We start from the raw sequence: 23,348 nt of genomic DNA, 5'->3' as shown, positions 1-23,348 counted from the left end.
GATTAAACTTGATTCTCAGTTCAGTAAAGAAATTCTCTGGCAGCTACCTGGCCAGTTGTCGTGCAAACTGATGTAATCCAGGTGAGCAATATCAGGCTGATATACCTCTTGTTCTTTGTAATACGAAACTTATTAATCTAGTCACCCATGGAGTAAAAAGATATTTATGGAACAGTCAGTGACTTACAGTAGAGCAGGTCACTTTATGTGATAAGCCCATAATTGATGATAACCTTACACCCACTTTTAAAAAGTTCTAGCAAACAGGAGGAGGGGGTATCCAAAAATAAACTCACCACACACTTCATTCCCCGCATGTAAAAGTGTGATGAGTGCAAATTCATCAGTCTCCAAATTCAGAAGTGTGTCAATAGTCTAGTGTCTTTTTTTAGAAAGAATTGTTTTACAGTCATTTGTTTTAGTAATGTAAATTTTGGCACTGTTTGTAATGGTTTTTTTTTGTTTGTCTTTTCTAAAGTCTATTCAGTAATAAACACCTTTTATTTTAAAACAAAGAATGTGTTTGTTGTTTTTAAATGTATACATTCTTTTTAAGGAAATAGATGCTGAGTTTAATACCTGCATTGTTTTAAAAAAAAACATTGTCATCCCAGTAAAAGGCAATGTCCACCCCTCTTGCTTTCTCTGAATTCACTTTCTGTCCACCTGAAGCATCAAACAACCTTAACACATTAACCCCTGGAGGTTTTTGACATTTTTGCCTAAAATCGAGTAGGAAACACATTTTGGAAGCTTTTTATGAATAGATACGAAAACACCAAATTCCTGGTGATCTTTCAATAACACACTGCCTAGTTGTGTTAGAAACATCATTTTTCATTGGCTATTTGACTCATGCATGAGCAGAAGGATAAAAGTTGGAGTTCTTTTTTTTTGTTTTTTTTAAAATTATTTTTTTGCTAAACGGAGCCATTTTTTATGTCTCAAGACCACTCTTTATTCCAAATGCCCATCTTATCCTACTTTTTGCAAAGGCTCATCTGTCTGTTTGCAGTTCATACCGGTTTGCCTTAGATGTGAGACCGAAAAGTCTAAAATCCAGACACAAAATCAGATTCTGACCACGGGTGAATTTTGGGTAGAAAAAAGTCGGGTCCAAAAAATTATGATTTTTTTTAGCTGTATTTTGTAGTGCAACTAGATATTCCAGATCATTTGGTATCATTGTAGAGCTACATCTGTCTACCTTTATATAATACCACTCACTTTAGTGTATCATGCATGGCCATGACGCCACAGAGCTCAGCAGTAGGCTACTACCTCCTGCCCCGTTAAGTCGTCACTAGGGGTTAATATGTTAAAAAGCAGCATAGTCACAAAATTCAACAGGATGCGCTGCACAGATGAACAAAGAAGTATTCACTTGAGCAGTTGCTTAATTTTTTCATGGAATACACAGTTTTGTAAGTTTTTTCTACATGTTTAAGGATGTATACATACCATGATAAATTCAGCTCAGCTGAATAGGGATACTCTTTAATGGTCAAGGTCATAGCCCAGTATTTTACATTTTCATCACACTTTCACTTCAAACCCTTTAGCATGTGTGATGCATACCATATTGTGGGTTGCAATTTCAATATCAAGGTCACAGCACAATATTTTCATTGCTCCATTAAACTTTTCATTCTACCTTATAGCTTTAAGGAGATGCTGATTAGTATATTTGTTCGTCACTGCAAGAATGTGTCACCATCTTAAAGATCAAGGTCACGGCTCAGTATTTTAAGTTTTCCATCACCCTTTCCCCTTCCATTCCTTAACTTGTAAGGCCATTTGAGATTAAGGAATAAAGCTTGGTATACAGGTGATACTCAGATTATGATAATTCAATTTACATGCTTTTATATGAATGCCATTTGTAATGAAGACATAACATTCAGTTTGCACCACTGTCCTCATTTTTATGACATCACTGTCTCCATGAACTGTGACTTCATGGATTTTCTTTTGTTTGCAATTGATTACTATGTGTATTAATTTGTTTGAAAATTATGGATAAATAAGTATTACTTGATCAAGTAGAGATATAATTTGCCTAAGAACTTCCTTAATTTGTATGTATTCTATGGGAAAGTTACTTTTGATTTATGCCAAAACTTCAGGAATGCATCATTGGCATAAATCAAGCATCATCTGTACTTGTAAATGATCTATAGATGGTAGGTCACATACAACATTGGGAGTGATTTCTTCAAGATAGAGGCCACAGGTCAATACTTTATTTTTTCATCAAACTTTCCCTTTTCTATCATTTTAAAACTGTTTAATCAATGAAACTTGGTAGAATGGTAAATCATCCCTAGAAATAGTGTTGGCACTATCTTCAAGTTCAAGGTCAGAATTCAGAATTGTCAATTTCCATCTATAATTTTTAATACATTTTAGATTAAAGGATGAAACTTGAAATGCATGTATATATCATAACTAGGTGTGTTGCATACAACATGGGAATTACTATCTTCAAGGTCGAGGTCATAGTTCATTTTCAATCAACCTTTCCCTTCTGCTTTTTAGTTTTAAAACTCTGAAGATTAGGAAATTAAACTTGGTATCCAGATTAATATTTTACGTTTTCATCATATTTTCCCTTCCACTGTATATTTTATAACTTCTGAGATTAAGGGATGATGACTTCACTTTGGTATGTGGTAGTGAAATGCTGATTGAATTTACATGTTCACTAAAATATCAAAATTTACAACCTTTCCTTACCATTATTATTTTATGCACTATTTGTTTTTCCTGTCTCTTTAGTCTGATTTTCTTCTACTAGTTGTCGTAATTGACAGTAATTTGGAGAAGCCAGGGTTCTAGGTTGAAATGTTACACTAGTTACACTAGTAGCAGGAACCAGTCTGAATATTTTTATTTTCATGATATCATCTGCTGAATGAAGATTGTGCAAAGTAAAGTGTATGCCAAACAAAATATTTGCTTTTTTGGAAACAGGTTTTTCCAGTCTGTTTTGAAGGGATCTTTTGTGGTGGGATGATAGTTCAGGAGATACGTTATAATTTTTAAAAATCCCAGAAAACATGGTATCACTATCAATCCATTGTCCATCCATCCATCATAGTTTGTTTGTTACCAGTCCATGGGACCGCTCTAGTGGCCTAGTGGTTAGAGCATCTGCCTCGGATGCGAGAGGTTGTGGGTTCAATCCCTGGTCGAGTCATACCAAAGACTTACAAAAATTGTACTAACAGCTACATTGCTTTTCGCTCAACTTTAAGAGGTTATTGTTACGACTGGTCTTCCTGGTGTCAGGATAATGTGACTGGGTGGGACATCGTGCTACATGTCTGTGGCATGATGCCCCAATGCTAGACATCACTATAAACTGCCACACTGCAGACATCGTAATGATATGACTGAAAAATTGTTAAAGCTACATTAGAAATCCAAATCACACAGACACCATTCCATGGGTCATATTTCTGAACTGATATCAAACTAGGTTTATATCATGAAGATTTCAATCTAGTTTGGTAATGAGTCAGATCCATACATATTAACAGGGCAATCTTGCTTCTCATTGACTGAGCTGTTACCACTCTGAGGCTGTTATCTCGGAACCAATTTGATCAAACTTGGAAAATTGGCTTATGTAATCAAGATCTTGCATGAGCTTGAAATTTGCATCTGATTGGTTGAGCTTGTTACCACCCTGAAAGCCATCATTTCTGATATAATTTTATTTCTGATCTGATTTTTGGTTAAAATTCACCCATAAAAATAACATGTATAAACGTATTGGTAATCACGACTGCAGAGTTATTGCATTTTTGATAATGTGCAACCACCTTGCATAATAAGTTGAACTTGGATTTGATTGTGTGCACTTGTTACCACTTTGCTGGCCATATTTCAGCTCTGATTTTGATCAAACTTGGAACATAGTGTTATATTATCATGATTTTGCACAAGTTTGATAATGAACAAGTCCCACACATATTAATGAACAAGTCCCACACATATTAATGAGGTGATTTAGCCGCAGAATGGATGTGCTTTGTTGCCACTCTAGATGCCATTGGTTTAATCTTATTTTGATGGGACATGTAATAGAGGTTTACATCATGTTTTGACCATGATCATTTTGGATCAGAATGATGTTATTTTTTATCCGATTGGTTGTACCTGTTTCCACTTAGGAGGCCACATTTGATCAGACTTGAAATAAGGACTTGTATGACCAAGATTTCACATATGTTCTAATGAGCTAGATCTACAGGCAATACAGCACACGCAATTTTTGAAACTTTATACTCTCAGCTTTCACTCCATGAGGGCGGCATAAATACCTACAAATCAACATGCACTCCAATGGCAATTCCACCATGAAGGGGCTTGTTGACATCACTAATTGACATTTGAACAGCCATTGAATGAAGATTACCCATGAAACAACTGAGACAACAAGAGTTATTTGTAATCAGATACCATTTCAAGAATTGATGATCTTTATTTTGATGATGTATCTGGACAATAAAAAAATAATTTTAGAAGACTTGTATATTCAGTACATATATATACAGGATTCTTATGATCTTTGAAGGTCTTTGACAGTTGGGGAAAAATGAGGTAGCATTTTCAACGCCTTGAAAGTTTGGGAATATTGAGCAGATTACCTTGGGTCTTTAAAAGTCTTTGAAAATTGAAATAAACACAATTTTAAAAAAAGCAAATATAATAATGCATTCAAAGCAGTGCTGATGTCAGTTCAGAGAACAATTTATTTTGTATTAAATTTAATGCATACGTTACATATTTCTGAAAAAAACAATGAATGTTAACCTATCTTCCAGATCATTATAAAGCAATTTTAGGAAATGAATTATAGTTTGAATTTCATCATTAAACAATATTGTATTATTTTGCATTTGTTGTTTTCTCATATAACATAACTCAAGGTCTTTGAAAGTTTGGGAAAAATCTTTGAATTTATCATCCAGATTTCTGTATGAACCCTGATATATTTAGAAAAGATTGATTCAATGTTTTGTGCCATAATTTTATGCTTTTAGTTTATTCAAAGAAATCTCAACAAACCTATGCACTGTCTTGATGAGAGGCACCCCTTGTTGAGATTCTCTTGAACATTGTAAATTTATCTTACTGTTTAAACATGAAAAGTAACCTGCTGAGATATAGACCATGAAATTCAAGGTGACAATCACTTCTTTTTTTAAAAAAAGAACTGAAAACACTCATTTTATCAATTTACAGTTATATTTGAACCACATATTATATGGCCATTTAATTAATGGGGTTCGACCATGATATTATTTGTTCTTTTCCATCACTGGATAAATTTGTTTTATACCACAAGTCAGAGCAAGGAAATGGTCTACATGTACTCCCCCTTTTCAAAACTTAAATGGTATCTCCCTAATAAAGACTTAATCAGCAGATGTTTTATACCACAAGTCAGAGCAAGGAAATGGTCTACATGTACTCCCCCTTTTCAAAACTTAAATGGTATCTCCCTAATAAAGACTTAATCAGCAGATGTTCTGCAGAAATCAAGGTATTGAGTACTGTCAACACTTATGAAATATTAACATTAGAAGACGATATAAATTTCTATCATTCGAAGCCATTTGACTTGGTGTGTTGTACTAAAGTGATGGTCTTGCCATTAACATTAAAAGACGATATAAATTTCTCTCATTCGAAGCCATTTGACTTGGTGTGTTGTACTAAAGTGATGGTCTTGCCATTAACATTAGAAGACAATATAAATTTCTATCATTCGAAGCCATTTGACTTGGTGTGTTGTACTAAAGTGATGGTCTTGCCATTAACATTAGAAGACGATATAAATTTCTATCATTCGAAGCCATTTGACTTGGTTTGTTGTACTAAAGTGATGGTCTTGCCATTAACATTAGAAGACGATATAAATTTCTATCATTCGAAGCCATTTGACTTGGTGTGTTGTACTAAAGTGATGGTCTTGCCATTAACATTAGAAGACGATATAAATTTCTATCATTCGAAGCCATTTGACTTGGTTTGTTGTACTAAAGTGATGGTCTTGCCATTAACATTAGAAGACGATATAAATTTCTATCATTCGAAGCCATTTGACTTGGTGTGTTGTACTAAAGTGATGGTCTTGCCATTAACATTAGAAGACGATATAAATTTCTATCATTCGAAGCCATTTGACTTGGTGTGTTGTACTAAAGTGATGGTCTTGCCATTAACATTAGAAGACGATATAAATTTCTATCATTCGAAGCCATTTGACTTGGTGTGTTGTACTAAAGTGATGGTCTTGCCATTAACATTAGAAGACGATATAAATTTCTATCATTCGAAGCCATTTGACTTGGTGTGTTGTACTAAAGTGATGGTCTTGCCATTAACATTAGAAGACGATATAAATTTCTATCATTCGAAGCCATTTGACTTGGTGTGTTGTACTAAAGTGATGGTCTTGCCATTAACATTCAAAATGCAAGTTTGACAATTGTTTGTAATTATACTAACCTCACATTATTGCTGAAATGAATAATAATGTGCAAATTTGTTGAACCTAAGATGTTCACAAGATTGTCCAGGAGTGTTTTGATTTTTGACCCCATCTTCTGATCCACTAAAAACAAAAGGAAATAAAAAATTTAGCTGAGCATAGGTATTTCAAGTTACAGAAATGTCTTGTGATCCCATGATTTGGGCAAAATTTATACAAATTGATACACTTGGAAAGTGGTCATGCGCAAGATCTCCCTCAAATTAGGGTTAAGTTATGCACATGAAAATGTACTCTGTACAGTAAAACATTTTATTCAGCCATTCAGTTCACCCATAAGGTGCTTGATGCAACATAAGCTGGTAGAAATATTGTAGTGCTTGTTGTGATGTATATTTTCACAACTGTTTGTACATCAGGTTTCTTTGGATTGACATTAGGTTTTTAAATTAAATTTAATTAGCATATTGGGTTTATTAACAAGCATTCTGATGTAGTTTGAACCTTGCACCAAGGAAATTTTATAATGCATTTATAATATTGGCTGATTCCCATCGTGGTTCATCTTCAGATGATGATTTCATTCGGCAGATACTGGCTGATCTTAGTAATGAACGCAGTTTATTTCTTAAGTGAAGTATATCAGATTATAGGAGCTGGAAAATTGTTAATGGAGATAACAGTGAGTAATTTTGTACATGTAAATGGCATTAATATAGGTTCAGTGTACATGATGGATAGACAAAAATTAACAGCTTGCCGGTAAGTCCCGAATATCAGTGATATTTTGAAATTAAATGTAGAAAAGGCCAACAAACATGCCAAATTAAATACACACAATTTAAAAGTAGAGTGCACTTTTTGTTCTTGTCACAATTTAGCACTACAACAACACTTTCCAGCTGGCTAAGCTGGCTATGTATATGCCCCTTCAGACAGCCGATTGTGAATTCCCCATTCTCAGTACAGAGCAATATTCATACTCCTACAAGGAACAGATGAAGCTAAGAAAAAATCAACAGGCTAATGCTTGTACAACTACAGTCAACATCTTTTAAAGATTTTGATTGCATCAGGAGTCTTACAAAGTGGGGGAGGCAGCTGTTAGTACCATTTTTGTAAGTCTTTGGTATGAATTGGCAAGGGATCGAACCCACAACCTCCTGCATCTGAGGTGGACGCTCTAACCACTAGGCCATCTTATAGATTTGGTGTAAACGATGAAGCCACAAACTGGAGAAAGCTTGGCAGTCGGTGAATAAATGCTGTTACAGAAGCATGAAACGAAAAATATTTTGTATGTTTATTTGTAATAACATGTGTAGTAGTGATTTGGATTTCATATTTATAGAGAGAAAAAGAGAGAGAGACTTCACTAAAAAAAAGTTTATGATCCGAAGATGCTTCAGAATAGGTTCTTCTCATTTTTCTGTATCATGTGAAGTATACAGTAGGTAACACAAACAGAAAAATGAAAAAGTAAAACATTAATTTCATCTGATGCTCAAGTTTACTTTGTGATATTCTAAGATATGCAAGTACCATATATACTTGTGTATAAGCCAAATAATTTAGGAAATAACAAAAGCCTGGAAGAAGAGGGTTGGCTTATCCATGGGCCAGTATCTAAGCTTGGCAGTTTTTAGGTCTTTTTGTTGACTTCTTTAATGGCTGTAAATCTTCGGACATGAAACAATATTTTTTCCATGTCCTAAGACACAAGCATGTAAAAAAATGTTACTTTCAGCGACCCGACAATTATTAAACTGTTATAAAGTACTGTGATTGATTTTTTTATTATTTAACATGTGTATATTTTCCGATTTCTCCAACACAAAGTTAAATAAAGATAAATACAGACTTCATTATTCGCAGGCCGGATGAGTTTACCAGGGAAACCGTGCTGAACTATAATGTACAGTACTTACACAGTGCAAAGCGTGCATAGCGTCACTTAAATCCTTATTTATTCCCAAACATATTAGATGCAGATTTTGTTTTATTCATTGTTTTGACCAAAGTGGATTCTTCCATATAGCATTTCAGCTAGTCGTTAATAGCTGTTTCATTTACATTGAATCATGCGCTCACAAGTTACTCATTTTCAATGATATAATCAGTCATACAAATTGAGGTAATATTTTTAAAAAGGTACACATGCTTAATTGTACAAGGCACATAACCATCATAATTTACATGTTCACGAAGAGTGGTAATAATAAAGGCTAAAATTCTCATATAGATCAACTAAGATCAACACCACTTAATTTTAGTTACGTGTTTTAGCTGAACAAGCATCATAACTTCCCACACAATGTTGATAGTTGGCGAATTTGTCGTTTTGCAACAGCAGTACAGGCCAGTTAATCATTAAAACCCTGAAACTGGCTTGTGATAAGAGGGAATTTTGACTGGTACCTATACCAGTACATTGATGTGTAATTGCCTTTTATTCCGTAATATTAGCACAGTTACCATAGTTTTGTAAAACGGGGTGTAAGGCATACCTATGAACTTTTCAAAAGCCAAGTAGGGAGACTGAATAAAAAAAATGGAGATTGGGACCTAAAATTGGGAGGTTTTCGTGGTATTTTTAAAGCCTTGTTTTCACAAAATATTGATATTTTCATATTCTGGTCAGCTGTAGTCAAACTGCACAATAGCTAAAGATTAGTCTTAAATAAACAAGCAAGAAAGCCAGTGCGACTAATTAAAAGTTAATCCTTATCCATGCAATTATTGTGTGAAAATGATTGGCCCTCCGCTGTAGTTCAAAGAAACTATGTTCTACACTATTGATAGCCTTACGCCCTTGACACCTCTAATTTTAGATGGGCCCATCCTGTATTCTTTGTGAGCTCCCCATCAGGCTTGTTGAAAAAAAATTATTTGCCTGAAGAAACTTGGATCATGCTGATTAAATGTGTAAATGTAGTTTCAAGATGTTGACATACCTGCCATAACATGGCGCAATCTAAATAGATCACCACTGTCCTACATGGAATTGAGATCAAATTTTAATCAGATTGTAGCATGGCGTGTCATGCTAAAAATACAATTTTGTACTCCCAAACCTCCTGACTCAGTCCTGTTTTGAGAAAACACAATTTTCAGTAATCTTCAAAAAGAAAAGAAAAAAACACTTTCAGTGTATGCTTGTTATATGTAGTGTGTAGAAACGATACACAGTCATGATTTTTGCGTATGTAAAACTATCCCTTTGGGCAGATTAAATAGCAGCAATTAAAGGCAAAGAGGTCAGGTATAAACCACCATTTCACATATTACTGAATTGACTGACAATAGCTAGTGAGATGTGTTTGAAGGCTGCAGTGGGTGAGTCCATTGTGCTAATTTGCCCAGGGCCTGTGTCTACAAAACATTTTCTTTAAGCACTGCGGCCCGCCAAAGGTTTTCATGCGGCCTAGGAACAAGTCATCATTCGCACTGACTCTGTTTATGTTACTCTGTTTATCAAATAAATGTGCTTCTTTTGAAGTTTAAGTTTAAGTTTTCAAATATTAACAACATATTAACAACTGAAAATTAATTAGATGTTATTTAGAAAAACCTTTTATTTTTGCTACTTGAAATATTAATTATTTTACTTAATGAACTATGCGGCCCACGACAGGGTGTAAATTTGTGTATGCAGCACTTGCACTGGAAAGTTTGCCCACCTCTGATCTACACAGTATTGAAGTTTGCCCTCTATCAGTGGCTATTCATGCAACAAAGTGAATTTATGAAAAAGTTAACCATCTTCATTGTTCTTTTCATGAATCTACCATGAAGCATGAGCTGAGAAGCAGCTGTTTTAATTTGAAGTCTGCCACTACGCTTATTGGCAATGGCTGGTCAGGAAGGTGTTGAGCCTCAATGTTTTTTTTTTTGCACCGATGTTTCAAAAGAAACATTTTCTGAATGGAGATGTTTTATGGTGATTGTGTAAAAACAAATTTTGAACTTGTATGGACTGAGAAATGCTATGTCTTTCAGTTATGACAATTTCGTGTATTAGTCCCCTTTATTATTTCTTACCATCTATTATCAGATCTGGTCATAATTAACCAGAATGTTCATTGCTACAATAATTAGAGTGAATACAATGCCAATATTCGTAATGAGTGTAGAATACATATGAATTTCAAGATAAACAGGAAATGATAGAGATTTACATCCACTGAAGCCAATACTTTCTCCATCTCTAGTTTGGAGTGCTGGTATATATAGTTCACAAAGTTCTACCAGGGATATCTGTTTAATTAACCATTGTCACATTTGCTCAGTCCAGTTCGTAAGTCGTGTATAAACTAAGGTATTAGTACAAGCTATGTTTGATGTCTGAACATAGCTGCAGGCTAGAGTTAATCTCTTACACAAGGTTACCGTGACCAGAGAGAAGATGCGGCATCTTGAATTGGCATAGGTGTTAGATCGAGCGACTTCCCACCTAGGTGTTACAGCTTTGTCCTAAGATCGGAGGAACCGCGAGGGACCAGGGCATGTTCTAAATTCGTCCCCACGTGGACAGACAGCAAGAAGGACATTGTCAGCTAAGTTTGATTGGATCGAATCAAAGCGACATCCAATTGGAATTGAGACGGAGGGTGTGATAACAATTTTGATCCGAATTATAACTTCTAACTAGCAAACAAAAATTTAGTCTTGCCAAGGAAGATTGCTGAGCAATATAGGGTTACTCTGAGAGAACCACTCGTAATTTAGTGGTAAAATTTTTAGAAGAGATTCTAAGGAAAGACAAAGCTTCATGAAAGTCAGTAGGTTATTTGCTTGATTTTTGCAGAATATTATGGCATTGTAATTGTAATTACGTGTAGTATATGTACTTAATTACTAGGATTGCTTAGTACTTAGAATTCCCTTTGTAGTGTTTAATTTATATGCGTGTTTGAGTATTTTGTAGAGAATTATGTAGATTGTTAGCTTGTGGTCAGAATTAATTTTGTAATGCACTATTAGGTTACTTCGTAGTAACCTATTTTATTTATTCATGTGATATGTTTCATTTGCACATGCTTGAGTCATGAATTTGGAAACTGGTTGAAAAAAGTGTGTAAGATTAGTTAATTTGTGTACTTTGTATGAGTTGTAATGTAAAGAAATGCATCTGACTGCTGTGATATTGTTTAGTATAATGGGATTAGGAATATGTACTGATGTGATGCAATGTATTGATGTATGTATGTGAAGTAATTGATACCATGCTTTTATTATAACGTTTTACCATACAAGGACATACAAGTATTTCGATGTGAATGAATGCGTGACTGAAGAAATTGAATAACCGTTATCTGATGATAGGCTGGGTGTAGTGTTTGATGAGAGGGCATAGGAAAATATTGTACTGTCTTTATGTTTTGACAAGAAGCTTTTTGGGGGACAGAACTTCCGGCTTAGTTAAGTCTCAAGTCTCTAAGAAGGGAGATGGAAGTGAGACTAGCAGAGCAGTCAGAGTCAGCAAGCCTAGTCGGTGAAGAGAGTTGAGGAAGAGGAGGAAATAATTTGAGGTGGAGAAGGAGGAGGAATATACAGAAGTCAAGGAGGAGAATGAATTTGGAGAAAGTTGGGAGGAAGAGAAGGCATTGGAGGAATAGGAGAGAAGAATCCACAGATGAGTACAATACAAGGACAGGGGGAAAGCTGTCTCACACTACAAATCAAATGGTGCAATAGGCTCTCACAGGGTCGCGCAGAAGGAGAATACTTGGGAACTTTTAATCATTTGATTATTGAATTGTCATTAAATTGTTATTAGTTGAATTTCACTTTTTTATATTCATTTATTTAACTGTCGGCATTGCTGACTGGGGGCTCGGAGCTTTACATCTGTCTTTCACTAATTTAACTTCCAACCAAAATCGAGCCTGGGTGGTGCTTCTATAATAATATAAATAAATATTGGAAGCACCCTACCCCACACCTACCACAGTGATAGCATAACATCCTGTCATGCCATAGCCATGACAATCAAGAAGTCCTATTAGCAATCAGTGCAGTTAGAGATAACCTTTTCCATCTTCAGTTTGAAGTACAGGTATTTCACAAAGTTCTGCCAGGGAATGTTTAAAGCCCTGACAAATAAGAAGCCCTATTATGAAAGCAATCAGTGCAGTTAGAGATAGGTTTTATGGTATCACGGTACCAATTGTTTTTCCATATACCTCAATGCTAATGTTTTGTGAAATAAATATACTTTCTGTCCTACTTGGGCATGCATGTCACACGCTGTCATATAGAACAATGCTAGATTGTCAATTTGACAATGACATAACCAGGTACTCCATTGCATTTAAGAGAGATAACTCTACTGGAACTAGACAGGGGTAAGAGTTATCTAGTCACAACAAGCACATTTTCAGTCATGTGTACCATATTTTAAAAAAATCATAAAAAATACAAAATATGATCTAGATAGAAATTAACACAAACTCACATGTTGCCAAGAGGCTCAACTTTTTTTTAAGCCAAACAGAAAGTACAAGTCTTACATAATGCACCAATCACAGCTAGTTTTGTTCTTTAATTCTGAATACAATGTTCCATACACCTTAAGCTCCGCCCACCTGGACTTGCGCAATTGGTACCGTTATACCTATAGCAAACCTTAATTTTTCCAATAATCTGTGAAATAGTTCGGGACTGTATAAGTAACAAATATACGTAGTCTCACTTGTGAAAAACAATTTGATGAGGTACTAACCTATGTCTTATATGAATGTGTATAGAAATGTCATTGAGCTGTTTGAACTATTGTTTTCATACTTTTGCTTCACCATCAAAATCATCTTTTGAAATAAAATGAATTCTTTCAACTATGAGTTGTATCTTATTCATATCAGCAATTATTGAACTTCACATAGGTGATATGGGATAAATCACATTATATCATATTATGTAATAACTAGGTCAAAGGTCAATGTACCAAATAGTATGCACCTGTCCTACTTCAAAATGTACAATTCACCTAAAAGAAAGGAATTTATATTTGTTTGGTAGGTGCAGAACTTAACATCAGAGACAGGTGGACATGACCCAATCTTATTATAAAGTATAAGCTTTGACCACTTTACACTATCTACAGATACAAGAGGTCACTAACCACCAGTCCTCACACAAAGGTCCACCTACCCATCCTCTTTGTAACACAAATAGTAAGCTTTCCTCCTTTGTAATGTGAATAAAATTGTTTCAATAAGCCAGTCAGTCACCAAATATAGTAAATCGCAGCTTCTAAGTGGTTATGTTTGGATTGGGAGGTGAAATTAGGGGAATAAAATACAGAAAAATGCCAAATATAAACACTAAGTATAGCACATCAAATGGAGTTAAAAACAGGAGGAAAGTGTTTATCTAAAAGGGAGAGGTAGCTTATGATAAAGGAATTAAAGGTGGCAAAATCAGCAATGCGAAAAATGAGAAGTGAAAGTTTGATGACCTTACCTTGGACAAATATATGGGGCAGGGCCCAACAGGTCCAAGGACAGCCCAAAGGCAACTGTGCTATAACATCCCTTACAGGACCCAAATTTCAAGTGAAGTTGTGTTCATTTCCATCTAATATAAAAGGGTGAATAATTTAGATAATATAGATACATATAAAGTATATTTCTTCTACATAAGAATTTAATAATAATTGGCATAAGATAGAGAGAAACTTATCTCAGAGCCAAGCAGAACATACCTTATCAGTTTTTAAACTTGTAAACTTTACTGTGAGAAATTATCAAATTGCTTCTACTTACATTTGCATCAAGATTGAGGGCTAATATAATACTTCACAAATCTTCTCTTTATTTTCATAATCAGTCACTGAAAATGTGAGATTTTATTTCCTTGAAATGTTATGACTGGTGTAAGGGAGATAACTGAATGATATACATAAGGTGTGGTAACCTTGAATACATTATCCATGTAATATAGATGAGTTCATCAACAACCTGTATTAACTTCATTGCAATTAAATTATCTCAAAATACATTACTGACAAAGTGAGAACCTAACATTTAGACTCCTATGTTTAGTGGAGACCTCAAGAGTCATGTAATTTTAATTTCTAAGATGACGCAGCTCTTTCATATCACATAGTTCATATTTTCTACAATGCCGGCATGTAGAGTGCAGCCTTCCATAACCATGCAGATATCATCTCATGCCAATTTGGATTCTTGCGATGGGATGCAAAGTTTCAAGAACAGTGTGGATTTGAATGGAATGAATATGCACTGTGTGACTAAAATGGTTATCATTCTGTAATGTTGGACCAAACATGGAAATTCCACAGGAGCAGCTTGACAGAAAGAAATAGGATTAATTGAAAGTCAATAGTAGATTATAATTGGGCTTATACAAGTGCCAATGGGAAATGCTGACTTAAGGAAACTGTTCTTGTTTGTTGGTATTCACTGCTACTTCAACAAAAGGGAATGCAAGAGAACTGAACTAACTACATGAACAATTTCAAAGCAGGAGAGTGTAAAAAAAAAAGGGGACAATTAGAGCAGGACAATTCAAATCAAAATGGGAAGGAATACCAAATCCTTAATAAATTACCTAAAAATTACTCATGCCAGAACATCCCACATGGTACAAGTGATCTATCTACAAGTGTACTTAGAATGTTCTCTATCCTGGTTTATGGCATGCCTTACAAGAACAAGATAGTTGTTTTTGTACACATGATTTTTCATCTTTTGCAGGTACAATAGCCAATATTTGGCCAAAATCAACTATATTATGTTTACATAACTTATTTTGTTGCATGCATTCCAATCTAGGAGGTAACAGCACATACATAAAGGCATCAGGTAACACAAGTCTATATCTATCATAGCTATAGTTATCAAAAGTCCCCATCCAAAGCCATCTTGTGCTATTTTCTAAAGATTTCATACATTTTATTCTTAAAGAACTTTCAATATTTGACCAAAAGTGTTCAGCATACATTTGTTTTCCTACATCAAACTAGTATAGTTCATAAATGCCGCCCACATGTATGCGTTTCTATGGAAACACTGTGAGGCTATTCTTTCCTTTAGGTATCACGGTACCAATTGTTTTTCCATATACCTCAATGCTAATGTTTTGTGAAATAAATATACTTTCTGTCCTACTTGGGCATGCATGTCACACGCTGTCATATAGAACAATGCTAGATTGTCAATTTGACAATGACATAACCAGGTACTCCATTGCATTTAAGAGAGATAACTCTACTGGAACTAGACAGGGGTAAGAGTTATCTAGTCACAACAAGCACATTTTCAGTCATGTGTACCATATTTTAAAAAAATCATAAAAAATACAAAATATGATCTAGATAGAAATTAACACAAACTCACATGTTGCCAAGAGGCTCAACTTTTTTTTAAGCCAAACAGAAAGTACAAGTCTTACATAATGCACCAATCACAGCTAGTTTTGTTCTTTAATTCTGAATACAATGTTCCATACACCTTAAGCTCCGCCCACCTGGACTTGCGCAATTGGTACCGTTATACCTTATAGCCTTGACAAACGCATTGTTTAGCCATTTCAGGCGACCTACAGTGCATTATTGATAGACGTGTTCATTTTATGCCTAATACCATACAAGTTAAACCACAGGGTGGAGGGATGGGGCTGGCAAGAACCAATGTACAGAACTGAGGGTTATTTTTAACTGTATATCAGATACAATTGTATCTACTGTACATACCGATTTTAGAACAAAATTTGCATAATAAGTAAGCATTTATGCTGAATTCAAAAAGATGATATGATAGATGTATGGAAAAAATTACCTGCTGTTGTGACAGAGGGAAAAAGGTGGAGGGATTTTTTGTCACATAAGCACATACTAAATTGCCCCACCCATTTACCTTCATTTATTATTGCTTTTGGTTGTACTAGTACAAAATTTGTTCATGTGACTCAAAACACAATTTTATTTAAATTCTATTAATTTCACATTGTTTGTCTAATTGCTAAACCCTCTATAAATGCACACTTGGATCCACATTCTTTGGTGACTGAATGTTTTATTTGTATTCTTGTATTCTTCTTAAAAAGAATAATTAGATCAATTTGTAACAGATTTGTAATTAAACTGATAAACAATATTTGTATGACATTAGGGTAGTATTTGAGTATTTGTCATGCTGATTGAAAGAATGTACTATACAAAATGCGTAAAATTGGCATGAACTAAAAATATTACAAGTACATCCCATACCAAAAGTATTAGGTGATTACACTTTTTTCATCACTTCTCTCCATCAGCTTGGTAATATTGCATGTAAACTCATCAGATGACCAACCTAAGTATATTTATTAAGCTGTTGCTTATGGAAATTGCTGATTCACGTGCTTCAGAGAGGCTGCATACATTTTTTTCCCTATAAGGGATTACACATTTAAAATGCAACAGGATGTCATGGTCTTGATTTAAATTCAAATTATTAATATTCTTTTTTCTTCTACAATTTCATCATGTGTAATTTTTTTAAAGCTAAATTCAATCATATTGCCACCCCAGTAACGCCTATAAGGCAGAAGACAAATTATTTAAATCAGAATTCATTCATGTCGTGGGAATTGCTATGAAAACATCAGCAGTCTAGGCTTCTGTTTAATAAAGCCATTTAAGCTGGGATATCATCCTGTAATGCATCTGTCAACACACACTACAGGCTTTCTTTTTTTAACACGACTTATAATGACCACAATGTCATGTCTGTGACAGACACATAATGAAAAGGATTAAGGTCCTCCATGGGATTGTGGATTTTCTGAAAAACACAATGTGTGTGTCTGTGTGTGTGTGTGTATTCCAAACCACATCTCACTGTCGTTCATACTTATCCTTCATGGCCATTGGAGGGAGAAATGATATGACCACTCTTACAAAACTTGAGTCTTTAACATTATATTTTTCATCCAATTTTGATAAAACTTGGTAAATAGGTTTATATTAAGATATCTGGTGAATCTGATCATGAACCAGGTTATCCTTATTAATTATGGCTTTGTTTTTGGGAAGAATGATTTTAGACTAGAGTAAAATAGGTAGCATAATTAGTCTTGCAGTTCCTAATGGCCTGCCATTAGGTTTGGTAAATATTATGTTCATTACCTCTTCATGTATATATTGACTAATCACTTGGCTTCCATAATTTGTTATAGAGTTATCACCCCTTGTATCATATTACTTAAATGCAACATATGATGCAGTATTTTCAGAGCAACTTACCGTCTGACAGTTTTTCATAAATCGCCATGAAACTTGGTAAATATTCTGGTCAGAGTCTGAAAATGTGCAACAAGTCATTTTGCTCTGCAACTGTTTGTTAGTTATTGCCTTTTGTATCATCATGCACATATTAGCAAATTTTTGTGCTGCCTTGATTTTTGTAAGAGTTATTGGCCTTTTTGTACATAAAGCTAGATGGAGTGCATAACAAAATTTTGTGATTGCAGCTACATTTTCAATTTTTAGTAATGGTTGTGAAAAATGGTGCAGTTACTATGGTCATAATCAGGTGATATGCATGGTGAAAATCATTATACTTGCTAAGTATTTAGAAGTGACATAATATTTTTTTGTGCTGTAGATTCATCTCCACCATGGGTTAGGGTTGGGATGCTTGACGGATATGGTTATATTTACACGAGTAAATTTCTAACCATTTCACTAATGATGCGTTACAGTTATTGTAACTGACCTCTAATTATTCATTATAGTTTTATCTTAACTGACCAAGTATAGACTGTATAAAAAAAGTGATTTCTTAAATAGATTCGGTATTAAGATATATTAAGTTTGAAAATACTGCAAAGTGTTCGTCATGAAGGATTTAATAAGCAGGTACCACATAGTATTTTTCAGTGCATTCAAAAAACTTCATTATTTATCTATCTCTGTTTCAGTTCTTAGTGCCAAAGATATCATACCTTTAGATGCAAATGGTAAGTCATTTTCAACAATTGGGGGTTGTATGCTGGTGGTAATGAGTGGGGCAGTCTGTTGTAGTTGCTTTTCTAGAATGATTTTTGAAGGTCAAGAACTGGGAAACTTTTTATTGCACAGACCAAAATCAAAGCCTGTCTTTACATTTCTTACATGTCATGAATCAGTGTTATGGTTTAAAAATAAATATGTGTGTGTGTGTGTGTGTGGATACTCACGTTTCAGTATTATGCTTTGGGGTGGGGTGGAATAAGTGATAGCACTGATTTGAACATTTATTAACTTTAACATCGATAAATCTAATCTTATCTTACCTTGTCTTACCTTACTTCACCTCACCACAAATAATAACAATCAGTGAAAGTATTTGAAGAAAGAATGTCACTCAGACAAGAAAACCAGCTTAAAAACCCTACTACTTCATTATTTCAGGCACATCACATCTTTGTTATGAATTATTTCTTAGAGTGAATTAAAGGCAAAACTTCCTTTTAATCAAATGCCACTATCTTAAAAATATGTTCTATTCAAAGCACATTTTGGGTTTAATTTGCTATAAACAATATCATTTTGTGCAAAGAATTGAGCACACCAAAGAGACTGAAGTAGTACCTATTTATCTTACCAGGTTTTCTTTCCTATGCAATTCTGATTTTTTTCAAACACTTTAACCATATGATTCAGTCAACTAAGATTTAAAGGTTATTCAGAAAAGCCCAACATGCTTTAAATGCCTACAATATATTATGGTGAGATTGAAGCATGATGTCATCTCAGCATTCTGAGAATATATTTGAAAGATGCCAGAATAAAAGATACGGTTTTCAGAAAAGTCTTTATTTAATGAACATCAGCATTTCACATGACAGGAAAAGATAAAAAAAATGCTTTAACAAAAAAAAAACACCTTAAAACTATACATGTGATTTACTAGTGACAGAACAGAAATACCATTTTTAAAGCCAAAAAGATTCTTTTTAAAAAAAATTTTATTTTTAAACACTATTTTTATGTTTTTGTCAGCACATTACAGAAACCAATGGGACCCATTCTCCTGGGGACTGGAAATGTTATGTCAATGCAATGATGTGTGGTTGAGTAATTGGTTTAATGCGGCTAACATCATGAACACAACATGCTGTTAATTGATTACCTCAGTGTGGTAATCTGGAGAGTTTATGGTCAAATGCTGAATGTTATATGAGTTATGACTAATAAAGGAATCAAAATCGATTCCATCATGGTTTTTGAGTCTTTTGAAAAAAAAATAATGGCCAACCTTTGGCAGAGGCGAGTTAAAATGGAGAGACTGACCCAAGAATGATTTTGGCAGAAACACTTTACTTACTAATTTGGCTTTTTGTGTTGTTTAATTCCTATGATCCAGATGACCTAAGAGGAATATTTAAGAGCAGGTAATACACTTTTTGTTCAGTCGATATCAAAGTGTAGAAATATGTACTTCCTCCCAGTTCTAAAAGAAAAAGAACACCAGCTAAGAAATAGGAGACAGGGAATACATCTGAAGTCCAACTCAGGAACTTTATCCTCAGGGTGAACTTAGTTTAGAGGGGTATTGGAAAGCAATCAACAGCCTTAAAAAATGGTCACATGAAAACAGAAGTTTGAACGTCTTGACAGGCCGAGCATGGTTGTTTTGTCATTTGATGCTGATACAGAATCACACTGTCCACAAAATACAATTTGATTGGAGGGACATATAGACCAGAAAACTATTGAGAACCTGTTAAGCATGATGCTTAATAAATCGCATTATCGGTCATCTGTCTTTTGAAGGAAATTTACGATGCTTGTGGATTTTAAATTTTTAAAACCTTTTAATGAACTACAACATATCTGACTCTTCCTTTTTCATTAAATTGACAAGACACTGACTTGTATTGCAACATTTTCCATTAGAATTTGATCCATGTTCAGAGCTTGCAGTTTTATTATAGAATGAAGAGAATACATATTATGTAAAGGATAAATCCATTGTTTTCTTTCCAGTTCCTGTAAAACACATATAATTTATGTCAGTAAAACAATCTGCCAGATTAGAAACCAATTTATTGATAAAAATTTGGTACATCTACTTGTTACAGTAATATCCTGATTCAGTGGCATGTGTTAAAGTCAGTATTGTCTTGTTTAATGTCCTGGTTCTGTGGCATGTGTTAAAAGCAGTGTTATCTTGTTTAATGTCCTGGTTCTGTGCCATGTGTTAAAGTTGGTATTGTCTTGTTTAATGTCCTGGTTCTGTGGCATGTGGTAAAGGCAGTGTTGTCTTGTTTAATGTCCTGGTTCTGTGCCATGTGTTAAAGGCAGTGTTGTCTTGTTTAATGTCCTGGTTCTGTGGCATGTGTTAAAGTTGGTATTGTCTTGTTTAATGTCCTGGTTCTGTGGCATGTGTTAAAGGCAGTGTTGTCTTGTTTAATGTCCTGGTTCTGTGCCATGTGTTAAAGTCAGTATTGTCTTGTTTAATGTCCTGGTTCTGTGTCATGTGTTAAAGGCAGTATTGTCTTGTTTAATGTCCTGGTTCTGTGCCATGTGTTAAAGTTGGTATTGTCTTGTTTAATGTCCTGGTTCTGTGCCATGTGTTAAAGGCAGTGTTGTCTTGTTTAATGTCCTGGTTCTGTGCCATGTGTTAAAGGCAGTGTTGTCTTGTTTAATGTCCTGGTTCTGTGGCATGTGTTAAAGTTGGTATTGTCTTGTTTAATGTCCTGGTTCTGTGGCATGTGTTAAAGGCAGTGTTGTCTTGTTTAATGTCCTGGTTCTGTGCCATGTGTTAAAGTCAGTATTGTCTTGTTTAATGTCGTGGTTCTGTGTCATGTGTTAAAGGCAGCATTGTCTTGTTTAATGTCCTGGTTCTGTGCCATGTGTTAAAGTTGGTATTGTCTTGTTTAATGTCCTGGTTCTGTGCCATGTGTTAAAGGCAGTGTTGTCTTGTTTAATGTCCTGGTTCTGTGCCATGTGTTAAAGGCAGTGTTGTCTTGTTTAATGTCCTGGTTCTGTGGCATGTGTTAAAGGCAGTGTTGTCTTGTTTAATGTCCTGGTTCTGTGCCATGTGTTAAAGTTGGTATTGTCTTGTTTAATGTCCTGGTTCTGTGCCATGTGTTAAAGGCAGTGTTGTCTTGTTTAATGTCCTGGTTCTGTGGCATGTGTTTAAGTCAGTAAGGTCTTGTTTAATGTCCTGGTTCTGTGGCATGTGTTTAAGTCAGTGTTGTCTTGTTTAATGTCCTGGTTCTGTGGCATGTCTTAAAGTCAGTATTGTCTTGTTAATATCCTGGTCCTGTGGCATGTGTTTAAGGCAGTATTTGCTTATTTAATGTCCTGGTTCTGTGGCATGTGTTTAAGTTGGTATTGACTTGTTTAATGTCCTGGTTCTATGCCATGTGTTAAAGTAGTATTGTCTTGTTTAATGTCCTGGTTCTGTGGCATGTGTTTAAGTCAGTGTTGGCTTATTTAATGTCCTGGTTCTGTGGAATGTGTTTAAGTCAGTGTTTTTTGCTTAAGATAAATTTCTGTATACAGACTTGAAGAAGCCAATATGTACAGACATTGCTTATTGTAAAGCTGTCCTATTTCATGTCAGTAGGCAGTGCTTCTTTGTGTTCATAATGAGATAAAAACAGAATTTAATTGTAATGGGTTCATACTTCGATACAAGGTAACTTATACAATCCACCAAAATGTTCATTTTAATATTTGTGTGTGCTTGTGTAATTTTGAGTCAAATTTCAGGTTATGACTATTATTTGGCCATTTGCTACCCATTTAAACATTTAATAGGATTTAAAATTGCCTGAACAAGCCATTTGATACTGAAATGAAAATTTCCTCATGGATAAAGGTACTGTATCATGCTTATTATTATCAACCATTCACAACTGATATTGACAACCTTTTTTCAAAAATCACTCAACAGAATTTGACCAAATTTGACACAAGGCATCCTGGCATGAAGACCTTCCAAAATTGTTGACACCAAATGAATTCTTCTGAAGAACCTCTCCACAGAAAGCATCCAAGCATATAGCTATTTCAGATTTGTTCAAAATGATGATTTTCCTTCATGAAATATGACCTTCATTACTAATATAAGAAAAAGCTGAGAAGAATTTTTTACAAGAACTGCTAAACAATACTGATGTATTTGAAAGAAAACATCTGGGCATAAAACTTTTTGAGGGTTTTAATGATTGTATAGGATTCAGTTTCAATAAAACATGTTTAAAAAAGCAACATTACAGTAACCCATTATGTATTTCTCCAGAAAGACTTCCAAATTTAAATACCATTATTAACCCTAATATCCAGACCCTCCATAAAAATGAATTTAAACAACCAGTAACTAACACAAATTCCAGGTTTTATGTATGTTGTGACCTGATTGCATTTCATTTTCTTGATAGGTATTGGTATCAGACAGAACACTTATTAAGACCTTTATTATTGTGCCCAATATTTTGTAGCACCTACTGGGAATATGCTGGGAAGCATGATTTGATAATGACCACCATTGTGTTTGGTTCGCTAATTGCAGTTGTTGAAGGTTTACTTTGTGTCCCGCTAAATATCTTCATTGTTTCAAATTTACAGCAAGTTATATATCACAAATTATTGAAGTAGTTGTAAAGAGAGAGCATATCTATGATATGATATTGTGTTCTTGAGTGATACTGACCAAGTCTTTTCTCAAAAGAATCAAATTGGATCATGCAACTGATGTTCAGTTTCACTAAATGGAGATAATTCTCTTTTAGATAAAACATATAAATCTTACTGAACATCCCATTTTTTTTTCAGCATGAAACCAGAAACGTATTCTGACTTTTAGGACTAATAGACAATGAGGCAACAAAGTATTCTTTG

General features: G+C 34.5%; 1 protein-coding gene across 1 annotated transcript in view; it reads left to right on the top strand.

The window, feature by feature from the left end:
- The window catches only part of LOC149803139 (BAI1-associated protein 3-like), a 349,073-nt gene that overhangs the window by 289,458 nt on the left and 36,267 nt on the right, over positions 1-23,348 (top strand). Inside the window, exon 27 of the mRNA XM_089953890.1 lies at positions 18,434-18,472. Within this exon, the coding sequence (XP_089810016.1) occupies positions 18,434-18,472 (39 nt within the window). The remainder of the gene's footprint in view (positions 1-18,433; positions 18,473-23,348) is intronic.

This window comes from Sinohyriopsis cumingii, chromosome 3 (assembly GCF_028554795.1).
Source record: "Sinohyriopsis cumingii isolate HCF-2022 chromosome 3, ASM2855479v2, whole genome shotgun sequence".
NCBI lineage: Eukaryota > Metazoa > Mollusca > Bivalvia > Unionida > Unionidae > Sinohyriopsis > Sinohyriopsis cumingii.
The sequence above is the reverse complement of the archived record's forward strand: the minus strand, read 5'-3'. Positions and strand labels throughout refer to the sequence as shown.